This window comes from Anguilla rostrata, chromosome 10 (assembly GCF_018555375.3).
Source record: "Anguilla rostrata isolate EN2019 chromosome 10, ASM1855537v3, whole genome shotgun sequence".
NCBI classification, from domain to species: Eukaryota; Metazoa; Chordata; class Actinopteri; order Anguilliformes; family Anguillidae; genus Anguilla; species Anguilla rostrata.
The window spans coordinates 2,053,427-2,072,027 of record NC_057942.1 but is presented as its reverse complement, the minus strand read 5'-3'; the positions used below and the strand labels follow the sequence as shown (position 1 = coordinate 2,072,027).

Below are 18,601 nucleotides of genomic sequence, written 5' to 3'. Positions count from 1 at the left end.
TGTTTCATAAATTGTTTCAAGTAACTTCCCCTGTGTTTTTCAATCTTGCCATCTGAAGACAATGTGGTCATTCAAACTTCGTGTCACATATAAGTGTCAAATAACTAAATAACGTCTTTGACGTACAGTATCTATGCCTCCCTCCTGGAGATTGTTGTTGATCTCTGGATGTAAATATAATCAAATTAAAGCTGACAGTCTGCACTTTAACCTCATTTTTATTATTTCCTTTCAAATGCAATGTACTGGAGTAGAGCCAAAACAACAACAACAACAACAAAATGTCAGTGTCAAAATACGGAGTGCACACAATCAGTAGCACAAACAGATGCTGTTCAGAGAATGTGTGCGTTTAGGAGCCAGGTGCAAGACTGGAAAAACGGAACAGTTGTCCCCACCTCATGAGCTGTGTGCTGGAAATGAGTGCTAACATGAGACACCATGAACAATACCAAACCAAATCTGTAAAGGGAAACAAACAAACTTTATTGTATCAATATTTAAAAAAAAATAAGTTATACAAGGTGATAAGAACATTTTAGAATTAAAGTTCTGCTATCAGTATGTATTAAAACGTGGAATATCAAAATAACACAAAATAATCAGTTAAAAAAAATTCTACAGGACATATGACATGGAAGGTTTTTTTTTCCATCTGGCGAATGTTTACAGGAATGCCATGTGAAACAGTCTAACCAATCACAACAATGTATGAAGCAATCAGGGAATTACATGAGATTCCATTTAGGAAAATGTCAATTTAGATGGACAATTTTCCATATAGGCCACCTGTATATACAGATGATTCACTCTTGCTGCATATTGGTATTAGGGGGGGGGGGTGTATTAGCAAAAGTAGGCTGCCTTTTTAACATGGAATCAAATTTCTTGTTTCTTTTTCATATACATCCGGAATCTCTCCTACGGGGGACGATATCATTCGCACAGTGCCAGATCCGTGAAGTTTGTACTCGTAGTCAATGAGCTGTTTCCAGAACCCACTGTTAGGTCTGATGATGGGCCGGCGTGATCTGACCCAGTCGTGAGCATCCGCCAGCGTCATGCTGCGGTGCTTCATGAGGTACGCCAGGCAGAGCGTGGCGGAGCGGCTAATGCCGGCGTTGCAGTGGACCAGGACCCGTCCCTGCTGCTCGTGAACCCGGTGAATTTTGTCCGCCACACCGTCGAAATGATCGCTCAGCTGGGACAAGGGCGAGTCGGCCACCGGCACCCTGACGTACTCCACCGCCGGGATCGGAATGTTCGTGACGTTCTCGGTGGCGTTAATGATGCAGGTGATTTTAAACGCGCAGACCATTGAGCTATCGTTCGCAGCCTTTCCACTGCTGAGGTAGAGATGTTCGGTGATTTTCCCCAAGCCAGCAAGCCTTGGCGTGATTTGGAGGCGAGGGGCATCGTTGACATCGGGAACGTTGTCAGCGTTCATTCAGTTAGCTAGCTGGCGTTAGCTATACTTGCAATGGGGTAGCTCGTCATTCAAGTCATTCTGTAGGAAACAAGAGAGATTTTCCCCCAAATTACAATGGAGTAGCCAAACAGCTGACTGGCTAGTTGGACTAATCAAACCTGGCTAACACTGGCACGCTCATTCATGAGTAGCAAGTGGCAGAATGTCAATTTCAGCTGGACAGGTTTGACAGAATTCAGGAACTTGACAGATTTACTGACCAAACTGACATATATTGACCGAACTGGTAGTCAACTGGAGCAGCTACGACGCGACAGCGCTCACTATGGCCTCACAATCATAATAACAACGTTATTTTACGTTTAACGTTATTGCGTTACGCTGCAACTTCCTAATAATCAGTATTAACGAGAACATCCCGTACAATTGCTGTTTTACAGATAAGGCTGGACTGTAATCTTTAGTTAACACTCTAGTTTATGTTAACGTTAGCAAACTGTCAGTGGCTAAACATTTATGAATATAGCTAGGCTAAATTATAGCTAGCCCTAACCTGGTTAGCGATACGTATTTTACAAACACTAATCGATTTATAGGCGGTATTTTGCCGGTATGTTTCCATGTAGGCAAATATAGTAAAGTTTTAACGTTCCAGTTTTTAAAAAATTGACCAACAAATGGACAGTTTTTTAAAAACACCATTACAAACTGTACCCAATGTGTGACTTCCTGGTTGTCCGGACATCTACGGCAGTTACTTGCATCCAAAAAAAATGCGTTTTGGTTAAGCTGAGCTTCTTCTGCGGAGGTTTTATGATTTCGTGTATGGTGACTGCCACCTGCTGGAAGACGGCTAAATTGCTTTGAAAATAAAATACATAATTATACCCATCAATGCATAATTATTCCTATACAAGCGTTTATCATGCATACACACATATATTTATAATTTAGACGACGGGGAATAGCTAGATTGCACACCTGTAATAAAATCTTTATCTTTTCCAGAGAATGCATTGTATGCTGAGATTAGTCGCACCCACATAACCAGTTCTGCCACATAAGACAGTAGATGATGCTGGAAGACCCCCCAGTACACATTTAGTCTTCCTCCAGGATGTCGGTGGAGCTCGTGAAACTGGGGTACGGGCCCCTGCGGGTTTCAAACTATGCCCTCGATTGGCTGCTCTGTGCAGGAGATGCCATTAGCCCGCTGAGCTAATGAGTGAAATTCCCAGCTAAGGGAGCTAATCATGCCCTTATTGCTTCCCCAGCGGCGATGTCACCGTCAGTAATTACATGCCGACGAGCAACCTCAGTTTTGAACGCAGCCAGGCTTCAGAAATCACATACAGGATAACCTGCATTTGGGACTTGTCCCTCGTGAGTTGCGGTTTGAGCTGCCTGCCTGATACGTTTAACTGTGCGCAGGTACATCTCCCAAAATCATGCTTTACATCGGGTCATGGGTTAGGGTTAGGGTCAGGTTAGGGTTAGGGTTAGGGTTAGGGTTAGGGTCAGGGTCAGGGTCAGGGTTAGGGTTAGGGTTAGGGTCAGGTTTACATCGGGTCATGGGGTGACAGCCTCATCTCACCTCTTGGCAGCCTCAGTTGTGAAACTTCCATCGTCCGTAAGTGACATTCCTCTCCTGCTTTTTGAAGTGCCACACATTCTGGAGGAAGTGACATCACAACGTCAACAGCAACTGAGAACACGTAACTCATCACAACATGTAAACGATGCGACACTCGATGAGACACTTTCTGAACAGCTCTCTTTAATAGCAAACTAAATCCTAATTTAAATAACCTCCCTTTTCCGAACTGAAAGAACAGCCCCTCGAAGTACATTTCATTTGCCTTTTTAATGCAAATTCTGCCTTTCAGTCACCTGGCACAAAAATCCTCTTGTGCTCCTATTCCAAGGGTTGATGATTGGCTGAAGCCTTTTCCTAAACTCACCTACTTTGGGTAAACAGTCGGAACCGTGGGCACGCTCGAATCAGGGCTCCTGGTTGGTAGGTGATGCAGCGGTGTGCCCCCCCCCCACAGGAGGCTGCCTACCTGCCCACTCTAACACAGCGACGATGCCACGCCCCCTCTTGGTCTCCTCCAGTCACGCGACTGGGATGGTAACCGGGCGTCGCCAAAGGAACACGCCCACTACCCCTCTCTTTCTGTAGGATGCACTGCGGCCAACTGGACTCGAGTATCACTGAATAAAATAAAAATGCAGGGGAAGGGAAAAGCCATTATATTTCAATTAGACTCAGATTTAAATCTAAATTAAATTTAAATTAGATTCAAGATGTTTGAAACAGCTTTTAAATATTCTATTAAGGAAGTAAACTTTCTGAAGAAGAATTAAGTGTAAAACATACTCAAGGTCAACAGTCGTCTATAATAATAATAACAATAATAATAGTACATAGACAAAACAGTACAATAAATACACAAATTAAATAGAAAGAAGGGGGGAAGGAAGAGGGGGAGGGGAGGGATACAGCCTGAGTACCTCCAAGAACAGCCAAGCAGGCACACCCCCCTTCCCCCTCACATCCTTGGAGCACTTAAAGAACCTTACTCAAACCCAGCCCTGCTCCTGGAGCTCTACTGTCCTGGTAGGTTTTCATTTCAACCCTAATTTGGCACACCTAACTCTACCGATTAGACGTGCAATGAGATGTCTAGCTGTTGAATGAGGTGTGCTTGGTGTGTAAACCTACAGGACAGTATATCTCCAGGAACTGCTTTATAGGGTAACTTTACAGGTTATAAAAACGAAAAAGGAAAATTCTAATGAATGCTCCTGTTGTTTTTCAAGATAACAGGAAACGTGTTCTTGCACAGGACTGGATGCACTGATTTACTAGCTGCTCAGCGTTTCCCATATTTATCCCCAGTTTAATTCTTAGCCCTTCCCACGTCTCACAGGAAGCCCCTCAATGTCAGTGTAAAACGCAGTGTGTTCCTGAGAAGCTGTAGCTACGGATCGGACAGAAGTGGGCGGACAAGTGATCTGAGGTGAAGAGATCTGAGGTGAGGCTCAGACAGGAAGTAGAAGACCGTGGCAGGATGTATTGGCTCCAGGCCGTTGCCGGAAAGCTGTGGGGGTGGGGAGCGCATCAGGCATGGTTTCAGATTTAGATGTGACCCGTACCCACTCCCCAGCTGTGCAGAGGATTCACTTTGGGGGGGGTGGGGGGTGGGAGTGGGAGGGAGGAGGGGGGGCTGGAAGATATTTGCTGTGACAGGCTGCCAGGGGGAAAGAAGGGAGCAGGAGAAAATGGAAGAAGATGAAGGAGAAAAAAGAAGATAATAAATTTGTCAATGTGTGGTGGCTATGGTAACAAAGCCACTCTGTTCTCAGAAGGAAATGGAATAAATAATTGCTGTTCTCTGAAGATTCGGAAGATGGGCTTTCAAAAGCTTAGCTGTGGTAATAGGATGTGTGTGTGCGTGTGTGTGTGTGTGCATGCTTGAGAGGAACAATGTGTGTTCAATGGAAGAAGAGAGACAGACAGACAAAAACAGGACAACAGGATGAGAAGGAGGAGACGGTTAAATGACAAACAAAGGGAAGTCAATTTAGGGAAATGTTCTTTGCACATTCTTTTCCCAGAACAGGTTGTAAGATCAACAAAATGGCTGATGTAATTTCTCCAGCTCAACAACAGCAGTACACACTACATGGATTACAGGAGTCTGTTGGATTCTGCTGTAACGCAGCACTTAATTAATCAACATGTTGACACCACAGTTAACTCATCTTGACTCAACTGGTTGTGAGATTTAAGTTAAAAACAAAAACATGTGATGGCTTTTGACTCTCTGAGACCAGGGTTGAGGGCCATTGGCTCGGAGGTGTGTGTTCAGTTCTCACGCACTCACCCTGGACCAGGGCCCAGATTTTAAATGAACGGCTTTCCGAATTAAGATCCTGAAGATGAGTGAGATCGCTGGGGGAGACATGGCTGGTTCTCAGAATCACCTCTCTTCTGGGTCAGTGTATTAGCAATGCTGAACACCAGGGCCATGCAGAGCCCGTTCATGGAGTCAGGTGCTCAAAGTGAGAAAAGGGCACATCAATCTAGAACAAGACCAGGTCAAAACCTAGTACATGGCTGGACCTAACACACTTCATCCGGCCGACCAATGGTGTAACTTCATCACTCAGTCACTCAGTCACTCAGTCACAGACATTCATGTTTGTAGGGCTCGCCCTGCTGGTGCGGTCCAGCCAAAAATGATACTCAGTTATTTAACAGAATACATTTTACAGGAATGAATGAATAAAAATTCACACACACAGACACACACGTCTACAAAGCAGCTGTGCTACAATGCATTATGTTCTTGTTCACAATAACGGCACAAGTGATATTACTCATACTCATCGATGACTAAGACAGCTACGCGGAAAGAGACCGTAACAATCCTCTCTTCAGGCCAGTGCTCACTTCCTGCAGTTCCCATCCAGTGACCTACAGCGCAAAACGCTGAGCGGCGGGACCTCAAACCAACCTCCACGCAAGAATGCCCCCTGGAATTCCCCAGCGAATTACAGATGTAGCAGGAATGTTCTCCACACTCTGCAATATCCGGAGGTGGAAGTTTGTGATGGATGGATTCCCCCCCCCTTCAGTTCTCATACAACAACAACAACAAAAAAATGTAGCATTGCAAACTGTACTCACAAAAGTTGGACTCATGCCACACATTAAAAAAAAACTGGAACATAAGGCTTTGGGACTGGGCTTGTGACTCAGAGGTTGCATGTTTGATTCCCAGCTGGGACACAGCCCTTGAACCCTGGGTGCTTAACCTGGAGTGCTTCAGTAAATATCCTAAAACTAACTTTCAAATAGGTTGAAATATTAGTTTTGCTGGATCAAACAGCTTTTGTCCATGCAAAACCCTTCAGTAAATATGACCGCAGGAGTCCTTCTGTCCTCACATTATGCATGAATTGTACAGCTGCTTTAACTGACACGTCAATCAAGCAAAAATGACCAAATGAGCACAATTTAAACCCAAAACCTGCACATCAGCACTCCGCCTTTTCAACATTCCCGTCATTATAGCCACCGCATTTAATGTGGCAGAAAATTGCTTGACTCTGGGAAGAAAGGTAATTTCGACAGGGTCAATCGTTCTAAAAATATACACAATTAAAATTATACCATAAAAATGCGTCGCCAGCGGTTGCAGACCGAACAGGACCGAGCTGAATTCAGTCTCCTTCAAATCCAATCCCCTCGCTAACCGCACCCTCATAAAATCTGAGATAATATTCTACGAGAACCATAGCACAGAGTTGGGGGGACTCCTCACCGCACCGAAGCGATTGATTCTCTCCCAGCTTCCGGCCAGGTTTCACCTTGCTGCCTGGTTGCCGGGGGAACGGAGCGTGATTAGTGTGGAAGCGACCGTTGGGTCGCGTAAGAATGAGCGGTCGACACCTGGGCTCGGCAAACGCGGCCTGAGAGGCGCGAGCAGGCGTCTGCCGACGGGCTCATTTGTCATTCCTTCAAACGTCTTTTTGTTCTTTTTGTCTGCCTCTTTGTTGACTCTGCTGTTGAACAATCGTTATCAGACAGCTGCCCTGCAATGGCTCCCGTCTCATCTTCTCTCCCAAGCTGACAGCTTTTCAACGGTCCAATTTTCCCGGCGTAATTAGCCACGTGGATTCGATACTGTCCCGCGGCGCTACACAACGCACCCGCATTCGATTGTCTCAATGTTACATTGAAAATGACCATTTAACGCCATGCGACATATACAATGGGAGTACCTTTGTAGTGGCGAGTGGTATCACCACAGTCTCCCAAACCCAACAGAATGCAACTGTAAGAAACTAAAGATGGTATAGAAATTCAGCAGTAGCAAAATATCAAAACCAGAAATTACATTCGGTGAAATATACTTCTGCTGACCCATCTTTTAAGTCAGGACTTCAACACCGATTTCTTTCAGGTCTGTTGGAACCTTGTTGTGTCCTGGAAAATAATATCTTTACAAAAAAAAAAAAAAACAGTGGGAACCCTGACTGGGCTAGAAGATGAGCTTTGTCTCAGTCTTACTCTGGAGCATCAGACATCATTATTCAAATGAATGACCTTATTTTTTTTAAAGACACAATGACAACAGAACTCCGCTGTGCTGCACCTGCTGCGTGGAGTGCATAGGAACATCTCGAAGAGCTCAGCATATGCAAAATCAGCAACAGCCTCTCTCCAGGGTTGCCAGATGCACGATTTGTAAAAATCCCCCATCCTCAGTTGACGCCTCATTAGAAAATGCCATCATTAAAAGTTACCATCTTCCATAGGCTCCCATACATTTAATTCCCATTGCTTCCCAGTCAAACTCATTCATTAAAAAAAAAAAAAAAACTCCCCATAGAAATGGGGGGTTTTCCCCAGAGCGCAACCTAGCTTTTGACCATTGTAGATATTCGACAAAGAATTAAAAAAAAATTTTTGTTAGATGAGAATGCTACTGAGGTTTACTTTTTTCAGGTCTTGTTGCACATCAAGGTAGTACCCAAGAAATACACTCCCCAAACTCTCAACATCAGAGAAAAGGGCCACAATATTAGCCAACTAAAACAAAAGCTAGTTTGACCTCCAAGCAAAAAAAAAAAAAGAAAGAAAATTAGTTTGAAACACCGAAAGAATCATTTTCTATTTTATTTTGAAATAAGTGAGTTTCCTCAGAAATATCCAAGGATACATTTTGTCAGATTGATCCCACATCTAGATGGAGGGCTTGGTAGCTAGTTTGGAACGTTACTTGCCATTAAAAATGTCAATCTATATTCACTATAATGTCAATATTTAAACTAAATATATAATAGTTTTAAAAAGATGGCCTGGATCTCACGTACATCAACCAGAAGGAAAATAAAAAATGCGACATTTCATTAACATTACCAACGCAAAATAATGTAGGTTATGCTATAATGTGGACACAGTATATTTAGTTTTAGCGCATGTGATTCTGCGACAGTACAAACAGGGGCATGGGGGATGGGGGTGGGGGAGGGAGTGCATATGCTGGGAGGAGTTTAGGCAACACCCAGCGATCCTCCCCACATCTCTCCATCTCTCTGCGGTCCAGCGGCACAGAGTTTCTGCACAGCTCGAGGCGCGAGACCTTGCGCAGCGCTTCGCCTTTGACATGGTCGCGAGTCTGGAATTGCGTTCGGCGCGGTAACATTGGCCGCGGAACAACGGAAGCGCGAGAGGTAAGGCGACCGTTAAATCCCATTAGACTCGTGCACACAGCAGCTTGTGCCACAAAGAATCTGAACAAAAAAACCATGGATGTATTTGATGGAAATTATGATCAATACTGGTTCCATTTAAAATAGCTTTTCAAACGCGAACCACTGTGTAAAGGAAGACATCGGCTGTGCAAATAGTGTATAATTTAATAGCTTACGTTTTGGTGGACTTGCAGTACATAGCAGAAAGAAAACAGTGCGCAATTTGTTTATGTAGCTTTCTAACTGAAATTGGAATAGGCTCTGTTAGGGACTATGCGGCGCGTCAGTTCGCTATTGTTGCTCGGGGTGTGGTGTTGTCATTAAATGCAATAAAAGGGCAGTGTGTAAATGATGTAGAAAGTGCTTCTGTTCTGGCTTTTTTGCCTACATTACGAATCCTTCACCGCAAGTTTCACTGAATTATGGTTACGGCGAATAGGACGATGGTTATGGTAAGAGGACGACGATAATGTCAATTGTATTTTATTATTATTATTATTATTATTATCAGGCTATAGGTTACTACGCTATAGGCTATGTTGCAGTAATTCAAGATATTCGCAATGGAGAGGCTCAATTAAACTGAAATGCATGGGTAATCATATTATCGCAAGCAGGAATACGCGAAACAAGTATTATTCGCCATTATAATGCTGTGAATATGAAACGCGGTAGGGTGGACAGCGAGGCGAGGTTCCATTGGAGATATTGCGGCGTCCGCCGGTCGCGACGAGCGCTTATCTGATGAAACGCCGTTGCCTACTTCTGACAGCGGGATGCGAGAGGGAACCTTCACTAAAGGGGAACGGCTTCAAAAACCTGGAGAGGCAAGCCAGAGGACATGCGCACGCACGCACGCACGCGCACACGCAAACACACGGCCCCTCTTAAAATAACATGAATTATTTATTCCAAGCCATTTAACTCCCCGAACGAACTGTATCGAACCGGAGAATTCTGTTGTGAGTTGTCTGTTGAAGAAGCAACATGCATTTATTTGTGGAGAAATGACATCCATATTGAATCTAGGCCATTATCTGGACAGTAATTCTCTGAGTTAATGAACTGCCAGCTCTCTTAAGGCTGAACGTGTTGCTAATTGAAAGGTGTTCCAAATACCTGCAGATCCGGGACGTCTTTTTGAGCGGAGTCCGGGGGGAGAAGCCGCTCCGTGCCCAAATCCCGCACCCAGGGGTCTTCCGCACGGACACGATCAGGAACGCCGCCGGGAAGCTGATCTCTGGAGCGCTGGACCGCTGACCCGTGTGAGAGCTCCACTTCTTCTCTCTGTAGATGACCCGTGTGGGACTAAAACCCCAGAGGAGAGTGTCCTGGTGCTTTAATGTCATTATGCAAAACAAAATGGCCACTGTTAAATCAACTCTAACAGAGTGTATACGAGTCCAACAGGGACCATAATGTACTCTGTGAGAGCTGATTTAACACTCAACGTTTTGTTGTGTGGCCAGGGAGGATATGTATGTCAGCATTAGAGATGGCAGCGCCTGTCACTCAGAATAAAGGGAAAATACAAAGGGAGAGAAAGAGAGGAGCTGTCGTTGAGTCACGTAAATGTCAGATTAACATAGCATTGTTGGGCACTGGTGTGTGTGTGTGTGTGTGCTGTGCTGTGCGTGTGTGGGGGGATGTGTCTGTGTGGGTGTGTGGGGGGATGTGTGTGTGTGCGTGCGTGCGTGTGTGTGTGTGGGGGGTGGTGGGGGGATGTGTGTGTGAGTGTGTGTGGGTGGGGGTGTGTGTGTGTGTGTGGCGTGTGGGTGGGGGTGTGTATGTGTGTGCGTGCATGTGGGGGTGGTGTCTATGTGTCTATACTGGGATTTGGAATCACAGCACTCCCTGTCGTCTGGTTGAGGTGGCCTGTTTGACCTCCACGCCCGCCTCCTGCTGAACCCCTGTTGGAGGCTGTCCTCAGGTGTGCCCAGGTGTCTCCAGGTGTGCCCAGGTGTGCCAGGGTTGGGAGAGGAGTCAATGAGGTTGCGTTCCAGTTCCTGCTGCTCTCTTTTACTCTGTTACTCATCAGGAGAGCCCAGGGGCATGCTGGGATACCGGGGTCCATATCAGGATGCCTGCAGCATCTCAAGTCACCATGGTGATGACCTCCCTCCCACACGGAGCCTGGACCTGTGGGAGCATGCCCAGAAGAGGTGGGACATACAAACTCATCAACAAACTAACACCCTTTATGCTGTATTGCACTAAGCTTCACAGCAGAAACGCATGCAGACTCTATGTAGGGCAGTGATCTCAAATTCCCATCCTGGAGGGCTGGAGCATGTGTGGATCTTGCTGGTTTCAGCACTTGAGTGCTTCATTTAAGACACTGATTGGGTAAAAAGTCTCCACACTTTGTTCCCAAGGCCTAAATTGGCTGCTGATTTTAAAGAAAATCGCAAAAACCTGTAGAGACTTTGGCCCTCCAGGACTGGAGTTAAACCAGCAGTCATAGCACCCCCTCCAGCACTGGAGTTAAACCAGCAGTCATAGCGCCCCCTCCAGCACTGGAGTCACCTCAGAGGGCCGAATTGCTTTGCATGATCCAGTTTGTAGTGAATCTTTGATCTCGGCTGGTTTAAAAAAACATTTCTCCTCACTCAGAGGGGGGTTCTGTCCCATTACTCACGCAGCGGGGGGTTTCTTTGCTGGCCTGTCGGAGGGAGAACGGGGGGGGGGGGGGGTGGGGTGCAAATCATTTCAGTTCCTGCCACCCGAGGGAACCAGCAGCAAACGGCCTGGCATGAAATCAGATCAGCCACTAATCCGCTTTTCTACGCCTCTCAAAGTCTCATATCTGACTGGGCGGGTCGCAGCGGTCTTAAAAAAGAAAAGTGCCCATCAGGACAGCTCCCGCTGGCAGACAGCAGCAGACAGCAGACGACAGGCAGCAACGACAGAGCAGCAGGCACAGGCAGGCAGGCAGACAGCAGCAGAGCAGCAAACAGAACAGGAGCAGGCAGGCAGACAGACAGACAGACAGACAGAGGCAGGACAGGCAGAGACAGACAGACAGACTACAGAAGCGCAGAAGACAGGCAACGACGGCAGCGCGCAGACAGACAGGGTTATCCAAAATTTAGAGAGTTCTGCTCAGGGCTGGTCTCCTGGAACCAGCTGATTTCACAGATTACCTCTCCTCTCTATCTCCCCCTTTCTCGCTTAATCTCCTTCTCCCTCCCTCCCTCGCTCCCTCCCTCCCTCTCCCTCTCCCCCTCAGTAAAGCATGAGGCTTACTGAGTCTTTAGACTTTTCCCATCACTCGTTTCCTTAGATAAGGAGAGTACCTGTCTGTTTCCGTGACGACTCAGACCGCCCTATAGGACTCTGTCTGTCTGAATGTCATCCTCAGGACTGCCCCCCCCCCCCCCCACCCCCCGCGGGCCGTCAGACTGCCTGTGTGTTGAGCCCTGAGGATTCGGCTCGGTCTGTGGGTCTGTGAGTCCCCGCCTACGTGACTGTCAAAGTGTCCACTCCCCACCCCACACAGGGCCCCATCTGCAGAGACGAGGAGGAGGAGTGTGCCATCCCCCACGACGGGACTGTCACCATCATCATCATCACCTGGGAAGAGGAAGGCCTGGAGTGGCAGCTGAGGAAGAGGAGCAACGAAGATCTCCCTGCCAGCAGCAGAGTGTGTCTGTGTGTATAGGGTTATAGCGTACACGCACACACACATGTACACGCACGCACCTACCCACATAGACACACATGCCCACATACACAGCAAACATGAATGGACAAACACAACCATTCACGCACACAGGCAGACACAGACACACACGCACGCACGCACACACAGGGACACGCCTCTCCGATCTTCAGCGCAGGTCATGCGTCCCCCCCATCAGCAAGGGCTGCTGGGAAAAAAAACGCCATGCAGGAGAGGGCTGGCTCTGGCAGTGGGGATCGAATCTGGAGTTTGGGGGCTCGATGTTGGAGACTGCAGGGAAACTGGCGTCAGAGTCAGAGGCAGGAACTGAGACGTGTGAGTGCTGATCTAGGATCAGTTTAACGTTTCAGCTCATAGTGGGGCGAGACTGGCGTGCAGATGGGAAACACGACCCTGGATCAATGCTTTTACTCCAAAGTGTTTTAGAAACGCGGGCCCAAACTGCAGTCAGAGGGAAAACAGCTGGATGGACAGGACGTGGGCGTGGCTGTAAGCAGTGGATCAGTGCTGGGGTGAGAGGAAGCTTGAAGCTGGTTTAGTTAGCATGAAGCTTTAGCATGTCATGCTGAAGCTGGTTTAGTTAGCGCAAAGCTTTAGCATGTCATGCTGAAGCTGGTTTAGTTAGCGCAAAGCTTTAGCATGTCATGCTGAAGCTGGTTTAGTTAGCGCAAAGCTTTAGCATGTCATGCTGAAGCTGGTTTAGTTAGCATGATGCTTTAGCATGTCATGCTGAAGCTGGTTTAGTTAGCATGAGGCTTTAGCATGTCATGCTGAAGCTGGTTTAGTTAGGGTTAGTGCTGGGAGGTAAGGGTGTTGAGTGTAAGGTTTCCCTGATGGTGAGCCTTCTCTGAAGCTTTTCAGATCAGATAACTTGGTTTTTTGGGGAACGGAAGCTTCTTTGTCTTGAATATTAGAGTCTTTTATAGATTAATTTAGACTCTCTCATTCATTAAAATGTCTTCTGTATGTTAGGACCGTGTTTTACGATTTGACCTTGAAATGGAAAATGGATCACTGAGTTTGAGACAGCGGTCTGGATTCAATTAATACATGTCCTTTTGATTTGATTGAATTAGCTGACAGTTATTTTCTTTTATGAAAATTAATTTTCATACATTCTGGTGAACACTGACCTCACACTGTGACTATCAAGAGAAACATGGAGAGCATTAACATTTTTGATTCATAATTACTGAATTAAGGAGAAATGTTTGCTGTTGAATTCAGGCCATTGTAACATTTTGGATAAGCACAACTGGATTAAAATCTTCAGGATACGATTGGGTTGAACTGATCTCAAAACCATAAGATGCTTTAGTGAATGAGAGAGTGTCTGTGTGTAATACAACACCTCTTTGGTGCTGCATCATGTTCACCGTGAAACGTGTGAAAATCTCCTTCCTGCAAAATTAACACTAACCCCTTTTCCTTGCTAGCGTTTTGCCCTACTAAAACACTAACTAAACCACTAACAGACTAACAGGTGATGGTGATCTTGTCCGCCTAAAAACAGTGATTTTACCCACTAGCCGTTCTGTGTTTACGGGTGAGACAAGCCCACTCAGGTCACAGCACATCCCGTCGGCCGCTTTCTTCTAAGGAGGCTGAATTGGGACAAACTGCGCAGTCATCTCTGATGTGCTACATGCTAACAGCCGCACAGCATTCTCACTGGCTCCTTGTTATGGTGTCGCAGTGTCGCAGCAGTGCATCGTGTGTTGCGCTAACGTTGTGCGAACGTTACCCTGGGGCTTCTCTCCCAGGGGTTAATAGCGATCTGCTCAGTGTGGTGTGAACTGCATGCAGGACACGGTCCTATAGGTTGAAAAGCTCAGTGGTTTAAAGACTAACAAAACACCAGTAGACCTGGTTACTAACATCTACTAACAAGAGATTAACCAACTAATCTGGGTCTGTGGCAAGCCTGCTAAACAAGTGTCCCCCATTGGTGTATGTATCTCTCTCTGCTGTGAAGGTCCTTCTCTACCTCCCAACTGTCCTGCTGCTACTAGTGTCTGTCAACGCGCGTGTATTCGCACATAAAAGACTACGTCTGTGCATGGGCCTGTGTGTATGTGTGTGTATACGTGTGTGTTTGTGTGTATACGTGTGTCTTCGTGTATCTGTGTGTGTATGTGTGTGTGTATGCACACGTGCATGTGTTTGTGTGCATTTGTGTGTGTGTGTGTGTGTGCATGTGTGTGTGTGTGTGTGTGTGTAGGTGTCTAAATGCTGCTCTCCTCGCATACACGTGCTGGAGCCAATCAGCAGCCTGGCATTCTGTGCCAGCAGACTTACTAACAGATTCTAACATTTTACTAACGTTTTCTAACGGTTTTTGCTACTAACCTTTGATTGGTCGGTTCTCTTGTGTGGGCTGGGCTTCAGCAGAATTCCACGAGCAACACTTGGTTTCAGAGGTGTCAGATTTCACAAACTGACAGCTGTTCTTAAAAAAAAAAAACTCACAATACAAAGCCTGAGATTAATAATGCATTGTAAGGCACGACACAAAAACAGGAGCTTAGTCACATACACCAGCTGTGTGTGTGTGTGGGGGGGGGGGAGAGCCATGCCCCTCACCTGTCGTGTTTCACAGTTCCATGTTAGAGTTCAGCTTGTGCAGGTGTGCATCAGATCTGGGTCAAATGTGTGCCTGAAATACTTTTGTATTTCCAGTACATATTTGAATGTGCAAAATGTCTACGCTGATCAACAAACCTGCAAAGATGGTGGAGGAGCTTGTGTGATGCATGTTGTGTAATAGAAGTCGGACGGAGAAGGGCTTGCTCAAAGTGTAGCCAGATCGCAGTTTGTCAAGGGACTTACTGGACCGAGCAATTTTCAGGCATGAGTATTCACACTGATATTCCAAACAACGTGTGGACATTAAGAAAAGTTATTCAGTCTGGTAAAGTCCCAATCAAATGTCAAATCAGCTTCATTAATATGCACATCGAAGCACTGTGTGGAGAAGGGTTGTGCTTTATTAATTATTTTTTCACAAAATTGACTTATTGCCTAGTCAGGCATTTTTACCTGAATATCTTCCTGGCCATAATTGCTAATCAATTATCCCCTCAAAAAAAATGATGTTTAGTTTATGAGCAAATTAGCTCACCAGTGACAAAGCTGGAAAACAAATTCCATTGATTCCCTTCCAAACAAGATCACAACTTTCTCTGCACAGTGTCATTTTTACCATGGACAGACATTTGGGGAACTTACCTCTCTCTGTGCTGCCTGCTGCTCTCCGTTACTAACTAAGCCTAACCCTAACCCTAACCCTAACTAACTAACTAACCCTAACCCTAACTCTAACTAACTTCTGGCTCCTGATAATATGGCCACCTTCTGGACTAACAGACTCACTTCCTGTTTCTGCTTGAAAAAACCTGTTGTCATGGTGACGGGGGGGGGGGGGCGTGGTCTTTTTTTTGGGGGGGGGGGGCTTTTTGCTTCAGCTGTACAGCTGCAGAATGTCACCATCTTCCATTACAGCTAACCAAAAACACTGCCTTGCTTTAACCGTCTGACGTTGTCCTGCCCAGCTCTGAGGTGTGGGGGAGACACTAACACTAACACACGGGTGAAAAGCCCAACACTAACCAATGGATTGCATTGATATTGCGCCTTTCATCTCATGGTCTCAAAAGGGGTGAAACTGACCTCAACCACCACCAATGTGTAGTGCCCACCTGGGAGATACACAACAGCCATTTTGAGCCAGAATGCTTTGGGGGGGGGGGGGGGGGTTATTGAGGCAGTTAAACGGGGGGAGAAATAGGTAGCAGGTTCAGAAAGCTGCATGGAAATTTTGCGGGGACACCAGGTGACCCCCCCTTTACACAAGTCACTTACTAACTACTGACTCACCTGCCTGGTACTGACCATGAGGGACACCGCCACTGCTGCCCAGTCATATGGCCCGAGGATGGCACCCTCTACCTGAAGGGAGGAGAAGGCAACGCCCATCTTTGGGGGAAATCTCTCATTCCCGACTGTCTTTCAGTCTTTATTAGCACGTTAGCCTTGTGATCAGACCTGGGCCAAAACAAATATCTAAAATACACAATGAACCTTTTATAGACGCTAGGAAACATTATTCCTTCATCTCTGATAATTAAAGAGACTCTTCTCCATACAGAGATTGTATGGAGCTACATCAACCTCAACAACTAGATAACTGAGCTGTGTACAGAAGCAGACTCATGTGAAATGGGGCTGCAGTCTCCTCACTTCTAATCTTAAGGGAAAATCAGATGAACTAATGTCTGAGCATGGGGGGTATCTGGGGGATCACATTGAAGGTTTTTGGGGAGCACGGCACACCCCTTTTAAAAAAATGACTGGGGTCACAGAGAAGCTGGCCTGGCGGGTTATAGAGGCGCTGAGGTTTCAAAAACACTCTGACATTCAATTTCAGAAAACAAATATTGGAGCAAAACCAATATCAGCCTCTCTGTGAACTTTTTCCAGTCATCTGTCATGAAATGATTGATTGACAGGCTGTAGACAATCAAGTTCTTGCTCCCTCCTTCGATTCTCCTTCAGAGTCCACCTCTAAATCACTAACCCCCAACTAACCTTTTCCAGCTAATGGCAGAATCTCTTACAATGGAAATTAATTTTTCTTCTGTCTTGAATGGCTTCTCATGCATCTCATACGTCTTGCTGTTATGAGTCTTCAGAAATCCTCCCAGTCGTTTCTCATCAGTAGGAGCGGCTATAGGCCGTCTGGTCTCAGAAAGATGTTGCCGTCGCTGCCACCGACAGACTATGCTTTTCGCAGCTGTGTCTAACCCTGCTAGAGCTGCCTGCGACACCTATACTAACACATTAACCCACGACACACTCACCTGTGACACACTGCTTACAGCTCCCCGGAATCACCTGGGCTAACACACTAACCCACGACACACTCACCTGTGACACACTCCTTACAGCTCCCCGGAATCACCTGGACTAACACACTACACCTGTGACACACTAACAGCTCCCAGAATCACCTGGGACTAACACACTCCACCATCGTACACACTAACAGCTTTACAGAATCACCTGGACTAACACACTCACCTGTGACACACTAACAGCTCCCCGGAATCACATGGGCTAACACACTCACCTGCGACACACTAACAGCTCTCCAGAATCACCTGGACTAACACACTCACCTGTGACACACTAATGGCTCTCCAGAATCACCTGGACTAACACACTCACCTGTGACACACTAACAGCTCTCCAGAATCACCTGGACTAACACACTCACCTGTGACACACTAACAGCTCTCCAGAATCACCTGGACTAACACACTCACCTGTGACACACTAACAGCTCTCCAGAATCACCTGGACTAACACACTCACCTGTGACACACTAATGGCTCTCCAGAATCACCTGGACTAACACACTCACCTGTGACACACTAACAGCTCTCCAGAATCACCTGGACTAACACACTCACCTGTGACACACTAACAGCTCTCCAGAATCACCTGGGCTAACACACTCACCTGTGACACACTAACAGCTTTACAGAATCACCTGGACTAACACACTCACCTGTGACACACTAACAGCTCTCCAGAATCACCTGGACTAATGCGAACGCAGCCTTTCCAAAGTGACTAACCTGATACTGACACACCTTTAGATCACTCCTGGACAGGTAACTGGGCTTGCAGGAAAATACAACAGCCCCATCAACCAGTATCCATTTCCTGTGCATGATTAGAGAAAGTCCTCTGTGGTATTAACACTGTGTGCAGGCATGCCTGCATGTGTGCGTTTGTTTGGGGTGTGTGAGCTGCGTGCGTGTGTTTGTGTGTGTGAATAGTGGGTAAAGATCCATTTTTACCAAATTCTTTAATGTCTCTAACACACACCGTCCTGGCGTAGGTACAACTTATGAGTCAGTTTATACATGGGTACCTCTTTCCAATTGAGGTGTCATTGTGGTGTCAAAGGGTGGTTTTGAGTTTGGTTACCTCCTGCAGAGGTAACCAAACCAAAGTTAGAAGTGATATGGCGTGAAGGGTTCCTCCAACAGTCTGCGTTCTCTCTGTATTATAATGATGTCATACATTGCCTCAAAGTTGTATATACATTCAAGCTAACGTGTCTCCAGAGCCTCCGGGTTAGTTCTGCCTCGCTTCTCTCTACTCCGCTACGTGTCTCTTCATTACTGTCTTTTTGTACATCGCATTCCCTATAA

The 18,601-nt window shown here is 46.2% G+C and overlaps 1 protein-coding gene and 2 long non-coding RNA genes across 6 annotated transcripts; 1 reads left to right on the top strand and 2 right to left on the bottom strand.

Moving 5' to 3' along the window:
- Positions 1-465: 465 nt before the first annotated feature.
- Positions 466-3,042, bottom strand: zgc:153044 (uncharacterized protein LOC751678 homolog). Of its 4 annotated transcripts, none has more exons than XM_064353357.1 (2): positions 3,024-3,042; positions 466-1,507 (listed from the first exon to the last, which is right to left on the bottom strand). In XM_064353357.1, exon 2 carries the CDS (start codon positions 1,445-1,447, stop codon positions 869-871), a length of 579 nt encoding a protein of 192 aa, XP_064209427.1. In that variant the 5' UTR covers positions 1,448-1,507; positions 3,024-3,042; the 3' UTR covers positions 466-868. The 4 variants fall into 4 exon arrangements, with proteins under 4 accessions (XP_064209427.1, XP_064209426.1, XP_064209428.1 ...); XM_064353356.1 differs by lacking the exon at positions 3,024-3,042 and adding an exon at positions 2,144-2,279; XM_064353358.1 differs by lacking the exon at positions 3,024-3,042 and adding an exon at positions 1,983-2,129.
- Positions 3,043-8,498: 5,456 nt separating this feature from the next.
- LOC135264626 (uncharacterized) lies at positions 8,499-15,477 on the top strand. The gene is made up of 4 exons (XR_010332764.1): positions 8,499-8,677; positions 9,824-9,963; positions 10,737-10,860; positions 12,198-15,477. It is a non-coding gene; the product is annotated as an uncharacterized LOC135264626 (long non-coding RNA).
- A 1,702-nt stretch (positions 15,478-17,179) lies between these two features.
- On the bottom strand, positions 17,180-17,895 carry LOC135264625 (uncharacterized). Its single transcript, XR_010332763.1, has 2 exons — positions 17,491-17,895; positions 17,180-17,340 (listed from the first exon to the last, which is right to left on the bottom strand). It is a non-coding gene; the product is annotated as an uncharacterized LOC135264625 (long non-coding RNA).
- Between the last annotated feature and the right edge of the window lie 706 nt (positions 17,896-18,601).

Excerpts from the sequence above, each read along its gene's own strand:
- zgc:153044 (XM_064353357.1), bottom strand. The coding sequence starts at position 1,447 with ATGAACGCTGACAACGTTCCCGATGTCAACGATGCCCCTCGCCTCCAA.